The 14,048-nt window shown below is 44.5% G+C and overlaps 1 protein-coding gene across 3 annotated transcripts in view; it reads left to right on the top strand.

Moving 5' to 3' along the window:
* The window catches only part of LIPC (lipase, hepatic), a 162,557-nt gene that overhangs the window by 117,994 nt on the left and 30,515 nt on the right, over positions 1-14,048 (top strand). For all 3 annotated transcript variants that reach the window (XM_011983177.1, XM_011983178.1, XM_011983179.1), the window contains one exon: positions 12,613-12,797. In XM_011983177.1, coding sequence (XP_011838567.1) covers positions 12,613-12,797 — 185 coding nt within the window. The remainder of the gene's footprint in view (positions 1-12,612; positions 12,798-14,048) is intronic.

The raw sequence follows: 14,048 nt of genomic DNA on the forward strand, positions 1-14,048 counted from the left end.
CCATTCTCCTGCCTCAGCCTCCCAAGTAGCTGGGACTACAGGCACCCGCCACGAAGCCCGGCTAATTTTTTGTATTTTTAGTAGAGACGGGGTTTCACTGTGTTAGCCAGGATAGTCTCGATCTCCTGACCTCATGATCCGCCCGCCTCCGCCTCCCAAAGAGCTGGGATTACAAGCGTGAGCCACTGCGCCCGGCCTTTTTTTTTTAAATTTAGTTGGTCATACAGAAGTTTTTTGTTTGCTTTAATGTAGTCTAATTTAACAACCTTTTACAGCTTCTGAATTTTGAATCGCAGAGGGAGGTTCTTATTCAGAAGGTTATGAAGGAATTAGGCCGTATTTTTTTCTGGTAATTTTATGATTCCTATTATTTCATTTAAAAATTGGATTCCTTTGGAGTTTTTCCTGATGTATGATGAGAGGGATGGACCCAACTTATATCTTTTCATCTTTTTCCAGATCTCCCAATACTGTTTTTAAAGTCCATCTTTACTCTATTCTAGCACTTGGAGAAATTAGATTTCCACTGTCCAGAACAACCTGGCCAATAAGTCACTTCTATCAAATACTGAATTCAAACCTATGCATTTGGGTGTTCTGGGTTTCTATTCTGCTTCTTTATCCATGTTCCTATATACACAGCTTGAATTACTGAATCTTTATGGTACATTTTAGCATCAAATAGGACACACCTTCCCCCATAGTCCTTTTTAGTTCAGAGCTCCCCTGGCCATTTGCTGGCAAGGTGAGCTCTGTCACTGGGGCTCTCCTTGCTCACTGTCATGTTTTATTCTCTTCTCTCCTACAAGAAGGCCAACATATGCCTGTAGGCATCCAACCAGGGAAAGAGGCAAGCACAGCCTGCTCCCCAAACAAGGCAGAGGCAGGGGTGCAAGGCCTTCTGGGAGAGTCCCAGTAGGCCATGTCCATGTACCCCTTTGAGGCCGGTGTTCTGGGGAAAGTCCAAATCGGAGATCTATGTCTTCCTAGAGGTTTGGACTTTGCCCTGAAGATTCTCAGCACTGACCTTCTGGTCCATCCAATCTGTTTAAATGAAGGTGATCCCAGATAACCTCAACATAAAGAGTTACCCTGTCTGATATTCTGTCTCCTCATGATTTGTTACTGATCAGGGGCAGAAGAACCCTTCAAGGAGGAAGATGTTATAATAGCAACATCAATCCCTACTTCTACTACCACCAATGCCACCATGGCCACCTTTATTCATTGAGAACCTGCTATATACCAGGCACTGTGGGAGGTACTTTACACGTTTATCTCATTTACTTACAACCCCATGAGGAAACCATCTGTAAACTTGCCCAGAATTGCGGCTCATTAGTGTCAGAGCCAAGCTTTAGATCCCAGCCTGGTTCCAAAACTCACATTCTTCACCACTGGGCAACTTCTTCTCAGAATGATCCACCACCCTGTGTTGATGCAAATTCCCAGGCCTCCCAGACCTACTGAATCAGGTGCTCTGGGAATGGTGCCCAGGAGTCTGCATCTCCAGCACATGAATACCTGAGAGCCACTGCTCACAAATGTGGAAAGCTAGGTAATATATCAGCCTGTGAGGATGAGTATTTCCTTAGCAGTAGTGTAAGGGCAGAACCCTGACTGGTGTGTTTTGCAGTCAGACTTTGATTTCCTCATTAGCAGAGAGTGTTAACTGGTAGCCTAGTTTGGCTCCTCGAGGTGCCTGATTCAGACACAGCACCCCACAGCTGGAGCACCCTAGCTGGTAGAGGCAGGGACTCAGCCAAGTAGGCTCCAGAGCTGCTACCTAAGCCCAGTAGATCTCTCCTGCCCAGAAAAACCTGGCCATATGGAAGAGGGGAGGCTGAAATCCTCACTCCAAAGAAGGACCTCCTTTTCTTGGCACAAAGGCACCGCGCCAAACCACACAGCTAAGGCAGTGTGCTACCTAAAGCAGGTGCACAGAATTCACAGAGAGGTACCAAACAGGCTGGCAAAGACTTGGTGGATAAGTACCAACAAATATCTGGAAAGAACTATGTTGGGTTGAGACATGAGAAGGAAGAGATCGTGGGCAAGTTTGGAAAGGGAAACAACGCACCGAACGCCAAGCCCTGGACTAGACATTTCAACTTTCATTCATCCTCACTGCCACCCACACGAGACGGTCTTCCTATTTCCAACTTAGAAGAAGGAAGTTGAGGCTCCTACTGGTTAAGCAAGCTTCCCAAGGCCACACAGCTAATAAGTATTAAACAACCTAACACAGAGCCAACTGGCTCCAAAACCAGTGTCCCCTGCCGCCACTCCACTACCCTGCCTCTGCCATTGCTCCCTATGGCAACCTGGAAATTGCTGGGGTAACTGTCCATGGTCTGAAGTGGGCCGGCAGCAGTCAACTGGGCCTCCAGATATGGGTAGTGAAGGGAGGGTACAGGTCCAAAAGAATATCTTAGGGGAAATAGTGCACATGCCCAGGGAAGTTTTATAGTCTCAGAACGTAGATGTATGGAGAAGTCGAATTCTGGTCCTGGTTTGCTTTTTCAGCCAGTTGTTTGAACCCTTGGCAGTCACTGAACCCTTCCTTATTTCTTCATGAGGAAATTAACATCTCCTAGGATAGGAACAGCTGTGCTGCAGATCTCAGGGTCAAGCAAGTCTCAAAGAAGATGAGAGACACCAAGGGCCTCAGGAAAGCTGAAGGGCTCAGGGTGCATGCTGCAGCCATGACCTCAGCCTCTGTGAATCTAGAGGTGACCATACTGGCCACACTTAAGCTCATCTTCCCCCTGCATTTCATAGTCCTTCCCTCCCATCAGGTACAGCCTTTGATTAAAATTCCCAAGATTATCTGGGGAGCTGGCGGCACCACCCACCAATGGAGTTCATCTGGCTGCCTTTACACCGGTCACCTTATGGCTGGGTGGGCGCTTTCCTATTCTTTGGCCAACACAACACTTTCCAAACTGTGTGACAGTTTATGTACTTGCCTCTACCATAAGACCATGAGCTTTTTGAAAGCATGGTCTGTCTTATTCACTGTTAGGTGTCACAATGTTAAGCACAATCCCTGACACATAATAGGTGCTGAATAAATGTTTGGTGGAACAAATGAATGGATGAATGAATGAATAAAAGAATGAATGGGATCAGGGTGGGCCTTCAGTCTCTAAAAGCATACCCAAGAGCCAACCCTCTCAGTCCCAGGCCCCCACATGGGGAAGCCCTAGGGAGGTTCAGGGACTAGATCAGGCCCATTTCCTCATCAGGAAGCCCCCAAACCTCTGCCCCAAAGAGCACATCCAACATGCTTCAGCCCACACTCCCCACCCACAGTGTACTGCCTATAATCCCAGCTACTCGGGAGGCTGAGGCAGGAGAATCACTGGAACTCGGGAGGCAAAGGTTGCGGTGAGCCGAGACCACACCATTGCACTCCAGCCTGAGCAACAAGAGCAAAACTCCATCTCCAAAAAAAAAAAAAAAAAGAATAACCTTGGGCTGTTTGGCCAAGTTAATGCTTAATGCTTTCCTCATGCTGCAAGTGTTTATCTTTGCCCAGATTCTAGCTCCAGGGAGGGGAACATTCCTGCAGAACAGCCAGGCGTTCTCAGGTCACCTCTGCTCTCGCTCTCACTTTTCTTTCTGCCTGATTAAGTCTGGCCTAAAAACACGTCTCAGGGGCACGTATCTGTCACTCATAATAATCCTATAAGGTAGGTACTACTGTTCGTCTTATTACATAGTTAAGACACAGAGAGGTTAAGTAACTAGCCCAAGGTCACAAGCTAAGAAGGAGCAGAGCTGGGATTTAAGGCAGGCAATCTGGCTCCAGAGCTCAGCTGCCTCTTTTCTTTTCCTAAGACATTGTTTGGCTCTGTCACCTCAGCTGGAGTGTAGTGGCACCATCACTGCTCACTGCAGCCTTGACCTCCCAGGCTCAGGTGATCCTCCCACCTCAACCTCTCAAGTAGCTGGGACTACAGGCATGCACCACCATACCCGGCTAGAGCCCAGGCTCCTAACTGCTTCACAGCACTGTCTTGCTATGCAGTAACAAGCCATGCTCAGGGCATGGGCCCATCTTGAGTCTCTTCCATCCATGGGTTCCGACTAGAAAGGAAGCAGCAATCTTCTCTTCTTTTCACACTGAGTATAAGGCACCCAATTCATCTTCTGGCAGCTGATCTGGAGGACGGAGTGTCCCTCGTTTTCCTTTTACAGGTACAATCACTGCTTTTCCAGAATGTCCTATAAATGAAATCACACAATTTGTAACCTTTTAAATCTAGCTTCCTTCACTTAGCTTTATGCATTTTACATGTATCCACGTTCTTGCATGTGTCAGCAATTCATTCCTTTTTCCTGCTGAGTAGTATTCCATTGGATGGATATGCCACAATTTGTTTATCCATTTATCAGTTGATAGATATTTGGGTTGTTTCAGGTTTGGGGTTATTATGAATAAAACTGCCACGAACATTTGAATCTTTATGTGGACATATGTTTCCATTTCTCTTGAGTAAACACTTAAGCTTGGAGTTTACTGGGTCCTATAGTAAGTGTATATTTGCCTTTAAAGAACTTGTCAAACTGTTTTCCAAAGTAAGTGTTTTTTGTTCTCACCAGCAGTCTATGAGGAGTTCTACCAGATTTTGTCAGTCTTTTTAATTTTAGCCATTCTAGAGGGAGAGAAGTGATATTCTGTTGTGTTTTAAATTTGCATTTTTCCCATGACTAATGATGTTAAGCACCTTTTCTTGTACATATGTGCCCTTTGTGTATCTTCTTTCAAGGATATCTGTTCAATTCTCTCACCCTACCTTGAACCTGTGAACCTACACAGGGTGGAATGTGCCCATGACCTCGGAAGGACTTTAGGGAAGTAAGCCCCACTTTCCCCAGAGAGGATCCCAGCACAAATGGAAAGCCTTTCTGAATGGCATACTCTTTCATAACCAGATTTCTTAAAAGAAAAAAATCATTCTGATTCTAGCCAGAAGTGCAGTAGAATTTAAGAGAATTTAAGAGAAAAGTTTAGAAGAAAAAAACTTTTTGGCAAGAAAAAAGACTCTAGTTACTTTGTTCCCTGGGATCCACAAAAGAAGAAATTGTGACCTCAGGCTACAGTAGCATGGCGCCAAAATGGACTTAAAAAAAAGAAAGAAAGAAAAAGAAAAACACCAGAATAAATCAGGCATGAAAATAGCTTTCCTTCCATCCCATATCTCATTTTCTTATTTGACAACAAAAATGGTAAAGAGCAACTATAACGACAAAGAACAGGTAAAACAAGAATGCAAAAAATAGTGGGAAGATGGCAACCTCCAAAAGGTAATAAATTAATTTCGGCAGCCTTAGAACCTAAAGCTATTTGTAAAGAATAGCTAGAAAAGAAACCCACTTGAGACAAACTTAGGAATTTCTTCAGAGTTCAAAACAATATCTTAATAACCTGAAAAATTACCACGGCTTTACAAAGCACCTCATTCACTCCTTAGGAGTTATTTATACCTTGGGTAATTGAGGTTCAATATTATAGTAAAGTGATGCTAGGGTGTCATAAGAGGTGAAGTAAAATACAAAGATTAGTAACTATTGTGCACATTCAGAAATTGAGACACAGATTATTTTCAAGAAAATAAGTAAATGGGAGGGTAGAGTGTCCAGGTCAGGGCAAAATTCAAGATGGCAGGAGTGGGAGAAACATTCCTCACCATGGCCTTGGGCAGAATCTGCTTATCTCCAAACAAAGCTCAGCAACAGCGAGGAGCTGAATCCGAAAGGTCCAGCAGTGACTAAATTCCCACACGAATGTTTCCATCTTTCCATCATGCAAGAAATTCCGAGGTCACGGGCACATTCCACCCTGTGTAGGTTCAAGGTAGGGTGAGAGAGTTGAACAGATATCCTTAAAAGAAGACACACAAAGGGCACATATGTACAAGAAAAGGTGCTTAACATCATTAGTCATGGGAAAAATGCAAATTTAAAACACAACAGAATATCACTTCTCTCCCTCTAGAATGGCTAAAATTAAAAAGACTGACAAAATCCGGTAGAACTCCTCATAGATTGCTGGTGAGAACAAAAAATACTTACTTTGGAAAACAGTTTGACAAGCTCTTTAAAGGCAAATATACACTTACTATAGGATCCAGTAAATAGGACCCAGTAAACTCCAAGCTTAAGTGTTTACTCAAGAGAAATGGAAACATATGTCCACATAAAGATTCAAATGTTCATGGCAGTTTTATTTATTCGAGGTCATGGGCACATTCCACCAACATTGCCCAGCTACAAATCATTGGCCTGACCACAGCAGCCAGGGACAGAGCTGTGGCTACATTTATCACATAGGATTGTTCCATCCTGAGCGGAGTACATGGCCTAGAGAGTTTTCAGAGCAATTATGAAATTTTGGTCTTCCAGAGGACCCTTGCCAGGTCTGGGAATATTTTCAGCAGTGGATGTTTACAAAGCAAAAGCCCACACACACATTAGCAAATTAAATAATGCATGTTGTACGAAAAACCTTGTGAGGGGCATAGCAATACCTGAGGCTTCTTTCTTATGCACTTGTGTGCCCAGCACCAGCCAATACATGGAAAGGGCTCAACAAACACTGAGCTGAGCAACAGCCTCTAGCCCAGGCATCATGGGCGGGAGGCAGATCCTGACTCCAATCAGGCCTCCTATGGTAGAATCCCTGGTTCTCTCCCATGGAAGGTGGCCCACCTCGGTTGCCTGCAGTCACCCATCTGTTGATGTCCTTACCCAAAAGAAAATGAAGTAACTTCTTCTTCTATGGAATATCAGGAGCCCTCAAACCTAGGAGTTGACTAGGAATAGAAAAATCACTTGCTGCAAGAAATACTATTAGAAATGTAACGGCTGGACCCAGCTTCTCCTTCTGACTAATTTTAAGGATTGTTTTGCTGATCTAGGAAGTTACTGTCATACAGAGGACAACCCCAAGCCTCCCTAGTCCCTCAACCCCTTCTCCTGGATACGGGGGCTGAATCCCTTGGTGGATTTGATCACTTACCTCAATTTAATATTCCCCCTCCTAAAACCACAGTATTATCCCCAGATTCTTATCACTGGCATGACTTTACCTCTTCTGAAGACATGAGAAAATTTCCAATTTCAGAAGATATGCTTGGAGAATGTGCTGCTTCTAGCTCATCCAATATGGAACCAATTTCTTCACTCATAACTAAAGCATATCCTTTCCTCACAGCTTATCTTAGAGTTGCCAGGTTTAAATGAGTCAATACAAATAAGACTTTTGGAAAAGTGCCTGGCACAGAGAAAGCATTCAATATATATTAGCTTTTAAAAATGCTGAAGATCAATTTGAATATATATGTATATATAAAGAGATATAAATAGGATTATACGTAAGGAACTGATTCTACTTCTAGGAAACTATTCTAAGAAAATACTAATAGAGGCCGGGCGCGGTGGCTCATGCCTGTAATCCCAGCACTTTGGGAGGCCGAGACGGGTGGATCACGAGGTCAGGAGATCGAGACCATCCTGGCTAACACGGTGAAACCCCGTCTCTACTAAAAAATTAGCCGGGCATGGTGGCGGGCGTCTGTAGTCCCAGCTACACCGGAGGCTGAGGCAGGAGAATGGCCTGAACCCGGGGGGACGGAGCTTGCAGTGAACCAAGATTGCGCCACTGCACTCCAGCCTGGGCAACAGAGCGAGACTCCGTCTCAAAAAAAAGAAAAAAGAAAATACTAATAGATTCAGACAAATATTTATACATAAAGATTATCATCAGATACTTGTTTATAATAGGGCAAAGAAAACCCTGAAACGGCATAAATTTTCAACAATAGTGGAATAAGCAAATACATTATGGCACTTTTTCCAAGTATGTTTTGAAGAATTTTGATGCTATGAGAAAATGATAATGGTAAGTGAAGAAGGATTTAAAACCATTTATGTAACATGATCTCAATAATACACACTGCAAATAAATATCTATGGAACAAATATCTCCATAAGAAAAGATTATGAAGATATACTCCAAATGTTACTTGTGGTTTTTTCTAAAAATAATATTCTTTATTTTCTCAGCATTTTTCAAATTATACTGATATATATTTTCAGCATATATACAATGAGCATCCCTTAATTCTACAAAAAGCAAAATAAAATATGAAACAGTTAAAAGTCTATGGCAACACTATAATTTGAAGGGGGAAAAAAAAGGCTAAGGACCTAGACTAGGCCACTGGGCAGAGAAAGAAGATAATTCTGAGGCTGAGTCCTCAGTATTTGGTGACCTAGTAGAGAGGCAAGATAGAGAGGCAAGAGAGGGCGTGAGCTCTAAGCTTTCTAGCTTGGGCATAGAGATGAATGATGATGTTATGAACCACAATAGGAAACGTAGGAAGAAAGGAAGAAGAATGGGTTGGGAGGAAGGAAAATACATTTAGCTTGGCCTTGCTGAGTCTAGAGTGCCCAAAGAGTACCCAGGCAAAGATGCCCAGTTAAAAGCTGGTGACGTGCAAAGCTAAAGCTGTGGGAAGAAACTGCAGTAAAGGTATGAGGATGGGCACAGCAGTGAGTCCTTGAAGACACGGGCTTCCCTTAGGATGCCCAAGTGTTCTAAGTGTTCTGGGATTAAGCAACAGACTCTGCTCTCATGGAGGCTCAGATCCTTGGGCTTCAGGGCTCTATTCCTTCCACCCCTCAATATGACCTGAAGTGGCCCCTGCCTCCCCCAGTCATAGGGACTGCTGCTCAATTATAGTGAAGAATCTCTCATAGACTTGCTGTGACTTAAATGCTATTTGGTGCTGTGGCTACTGTTTCACTGAAGATTACAGGGCTCTCAGAGTTAAACCACATAAAACTTGCTGCTATATATTTGGTAACCTCCTTTTTCCATAACACATAGGGAAACCATCTTGGGTTTCAGGACCAAGAAAGTGTGAGTACCTGGCCACCAGGAATGCTATAACTGACCCTGCTTTCCTCTTTGATACGGTCAACAGGAAGCTCAGAAAAAAAATCTGTGGCCCATCTTCAGCAGCCTTATAATATCACATAGTGTACATGTTTGGGTGTTAGTATTATCATTTCTATCTTTATTGTGTTACTGCCCTTACTTTCTCTTTGTCCTAAGTTCTTCAACTATGAATTTTTGCCGACTACTTCAAGTTAAAAATGTTCTTCCATGTCATGCCCACCCATTGATTTTGTTTGTTTCTAACTCTTGAAGTTGCACAAAATAATTCTAGTCTACCTTCTCCACAACAGCCCTTCAACTCTCATGTCATCCACCCAATCTTATTTGTATAGGAACCAGAGCCCCACTTTATTTGACAATTGCTCATGGATATGAGCTCTTAAAGAATCTTTCATCCGTCTAGACCTGACTGATGCTTTATCTTCTCTTGACCTCTTCCCTAAAGCCCCTACTCAGGGCATTCCTCCGCTGCAACACAGCAACCACTTTTAATAGTTAGTTTTCATGCTTGCACCCCCTTCCCCCATAGGGCCGGGGACTCCTGAAAGACAGGAGCCACATGCTCTCTTTGCCTCCAACCAGTACCTAGCCAGGGCCTGGGGCATAATACATGCTTAATAAGTGTCTGTTGAGGAAGTGAATAAATGAATGAGCACACACCTCTATACAGTCTGCACAACTTCCTCGCTCATACACATGTTAAAGAGAGCTAAAGCCCCCAGAAAGGGAGAAAAGAGAGGGCCCTGTTCAGTCCAGTTGTTTGCAGGGCTTTCCATGTGACAACTCTTTTCCATGATGTCTCCTCAACAGCCTCGAAGCCTCAGCCACCTGGGCTGGAGCTTATCTCACAGCTAAATCCAGAGTAAATATACACAAGACAGAATTGGTCCTACGAGGACAACTGGGGTGAATTTCACTGATCAGAAATGCAAGATGCTAGATGCTCCAATTGGTACTTGTTCTAACAACACTCTCTTCTCTAGGTGCTAACTACCTGTCAGGCATTGTTCTGAGCTCTTTACAAATATCTTATTTAATCCTCATAACAACCTCATAAGATAGGCACTATTTTTATCCCCATTTTATTTTCATATGATCCTCTTAACATTTGAGGCAGCTAAATCGAAGAAAAGTGTAGAGTATCCTAAAACGAAGAAAGGTGTAGTGTTTCAGTCTCTTAATAAAAGAAAATGAGCTACGTTAGGTCCAATGTATAAATGGCTGAAGATTGGGTGCCAGCCTTTGATGTGAGATCTGGATCTGGCAGGACACCTCACCGCTCACTAACATTTACTGAGTACCCACCATTGTGCCCAGTGCTACCGTCCATGAGTTCACTGACAGGCGAAGGAAGAACACACCTGGATAAATAAATCACCCAGCTGCAGGGCAAGTGCATTAGGATCAGGGAGGCAGTACGGTGCTGAGAGCAAGAAGGAGTAATCTTCTGTGACTAGATGAGAAGGCTTCCTGGAGGCTGTGAAGTCTCAGTTCCATTTTAATGAATGGAGCAGCAGAGAAGAGCAGGAGGTGAAGTGCAAAGGTACTGGCATCCAAAAGGGCATTTGAGAACTGCTGGTAGCAGGAGAACGAAAAGAGAGGAGGAGGTGGGGGGTGAGGGATCATCATTCAGGTGGTGGCCTTGGCTGCAATACCATGAAGCTGAAAGTCACTAACAGGTATAGTCATTTCTGTTCTAGACTATTTGAGCCGCTGTGTGCAGGAGGACGGAGAGACCAAACACAGAGAGACCAGATAGGAGCCTGCTGCAATAAACCAAGCAAGATACAGTGTGCACGGGAACTAAGGCACAGGATTCTAGGCATATTTAGGAAGCCTGAAGCTTTGGATTGATGGAGAGGCTGGCATAGCGGTGCAAGGTGACACCCCGGCTTCTGACTTAGACAATCAGGAGGGCACCCAGTGAAACCAGGAGGCTAGGTTGGAAGCAGGCTTCCAGGAGCGAGGGCAAGCTGAGACCCTCTATAAGCTCAGAAAAGCCAAACAGGGAGGCAGAAATTTTCTTCATTATCTCAGAAAACTTATTCAAATTCTTGCTCACATCTCCTTTTAATAAAATATGATGCATTTCATTCTGTCATCATAGTGAAAAATCATTGCCCTTTGCTGAGAATTAATAACCTTTTGACTTAATACCCTTCGGGTAGGAAAATTGGTTTCATTAACACCTCCCCTTGCACTTTGTAGGTTCATCATCTCTTGGTCCTGCTGTCCCCTGAAACCAAAAGCCCAAGACATATTATTCGAGAAGCCTGAATGATTTTATGCTCAGAAAGAATGATCAGGGTCCTTAGTAATTGGGCTGAATTGAGTTCACTGACCAAAAAGGTCAGAATGGCCTTCTGTCTGCTCCTCAGCCACAGAGGAGCCCACCTTCTACCAGAAGGAAGGGATGAGAGCTTCCTCTCCCAGCTCTTGGCCTGATTCCTAATCTTGGCAGAAAAGATGCGCTCATCTTGACATGCCACGCCATGGAAACGCGCCACCTCCTCAGGCTCTACCAGGCCTCTTCGCAGAGGTGTCCTTCTCTGGTCCACCACAGAGACAGGACAGTTGTCAGGGTGCCTAGCAGAGTTGGATGGCCACCCACCCCCACTCCAAAGTGGCTCATGGTCATGGTGAGGCTCCCCCAGAAGAGAGGCTGGAAGGCCCTTCAGTCAAACAACAGAAGGTGAGATCTTAAAAACAATCTTCCTCTCCTTTTCCACCTCCCACGGCCTTGGAAAGCCTTCGAATGGATATTCCTCTACTGTTTTCTGCTGCAAACTCTTTAGCAGCAGCAGCAGCCTGGCATCTGGAGCATGAAGCCCAGACTCTTCAGCATCCCAGGGCCCTCCTTGCTCTGGCCTGCCTGGCCTTGTCTCCTGCCTCTTTATGCATGCAAGATTGCATGCCTCTGAGCCTTGATTCGTGTTGCTCCCTCAGCCACCCCCAACCCCTGCAACAAAACACACACATACACTCAATCATCCTTCAACATCACATTCCCTCAAAATTCCTCCCTGAATGCCACACCCTCCCTCAAGCGGCTTCCGCTACTCCCTCTGTGATTCCCCCAACCCCACCCCACCCTCACCCCTGTACCTTGTCCCTGCAAGGCTTACCTGATATAATGTGTCTGCACGTGAGGACAAGTTGAGCCACAGGAGCTAATACATAGTGTCACCCAACTAAGATGCTCTATTCACTGTCTCCCTAGGTAGGGATGTAGGGATGAAATTGGAGACCGGAATACTTAGGTTCAAATCCCATCTCTATCAGTTTTTGGCAGTGTGATTTGGGGTGAGGTGCTTATCCACCGAGCCTCCAAAACTGCCTTGTCTATATTCCTCATGACCTAGAGGGTGACTCTAGTGCCTGATTGGCTGGTCACTGGGATGCAGGATAGAGGATCTGGTGATCTCAATCTCTGTGTTGGGTCCTCCTAGGCCACCCTCCATCACTTGGCCACTCCACTGGAAACAGTCTTTGGGGCTCCCCAAAGTTGTGGCTCATTCTGATCTCCAGCATCTCCCAGTAACCTCTTTGGCTTGTGCTTGTAGAAGCAGCCTTTGAGAAGACGGAGGGCTGCAGGTGGAGCAGATGCCAGGCTAAGCACCATCCCCAATCTTATATTCCAGAGCCATTTGGAAGAAGAGCTCAAGCTGTTGAAACAAACAAAACGCTGCATGAGACGAAGACCAGATTCCTGCTCTTTGGAGAAACCAATGAGGGCTGTCAGATTCGAATCAATCATCTGGACACGTTACAGGAGTGCGGCTTCAACTCCTCCCGGCCTCTGGTGATGATAATCCATGGGTGGTCGGTAGGAAATGCTGACATGCCTTTTTTCTCTCCGATTTCACATTTTCTTTTTTTCTTTCTAGTGCATTCAATGTTCATAAAAAGATAGGGAGCTGGTGATAACAACTCCATGCATAATGTTTATAAAGCATGTTCTAATTTTCCAGGTGCTTCCCCACGCATTAGCTCATTGATTATCTCAATTCCATGAGTAAGCAGGGTGAGAAAATATAATTATCTCCATTTTTCAGACAGAATGTGGCTCAAAGAGGTCACACAGCCCATTGGGGCCCACAAAGGATTGCAGCCCATGCAGGGGGAAGCCTCCTTCTTAAATCTGCATATTACACGGGGGGACGTAGGACGCCAGAAGAATGGACTCCCAGTGAAATTTTGTATCAGCAAGGTTTAAGTTCAGCTGCGAATAACAGAGACTCAAATTAGCAGTGGTTCAAAGAAAACAGACATGTGTTTTCACTTCACAAAATATTCCAAAGATATATGTAACCCAAAAACCAGCTAGATGGCTTCGGTCAATGAAGTCCTCCAGGCCCCAGCTCCTTCCAGCTCAGTGTTCTGCCATCTTGGGGTGTGACCCTCATCCTCATAGTTCAAGATGACAGCTAGAGCACTAGCCACCACATCTTTATTCCAGGAAGCACAATGTAGTAAAAGATGTATGCCAAGGGGTCAAAAGCAAGGTTTTTACAAGAGCTTTAGTGAGATATAATTTACAAAGCATGCCATTTATCCATTTAAAGTGTACACAATTCAATGGCTTTTGGTATAAAAGAGTGTTTTTTAGGTGTCCCAGAGCCTTTGTGAAATTCTCCCAGTTATATCCATTGACCATATCTAAGTAGAAAGGTGACTGAAAAGTATAGGCTCTTAAAGAAAGTGTAGCCTTTTGGCGATGCTAAAAATTCTATTACTATGGAAGAAGGAGAGAAAGGATATTGTTGGCAATAGGTGAAGTCAAACCGTCTGAGGACTTGTTGCCAAGAGGAAATCCTGCCTCCCCAGTGTCTAGCCCACCCACGATTTCAAGCATAGTTCACAATTTGAACCCTCCAGAGATTTTGGTGTCTGTTTCATGACTTAGAAACCTTTCCCCGCCATCTAGTTGAAAAGTACTCGAAACCCCCATCTATCCTACCCTGGAAGGCAAAATGAATCCTTCCATCACCTGCCTCCCCTCACCTCTCCCTGCCTCCCACATGACGTTCCAGCAACTTCCAACTGCTTGTATTAATAGCTTCCTCCACACCCCATG

Source organism: Mandrillus leucophaeus, unplaced genomic scaffold (assembly GCF_000951045.1).
Source record: "Mandrillus leucophaeus isolate KB7577 unplaced genomic scaffold, Mleu.le_1.0 Scaffold247, whole genome shotgun sequence".
Classification (NCBI taxonomy): Eukaryota; Metazoa; Chordata; class Mammalia; order Primates; family Cercopithecidae; genus Mandrillus; species Mandrillus leucophaeus.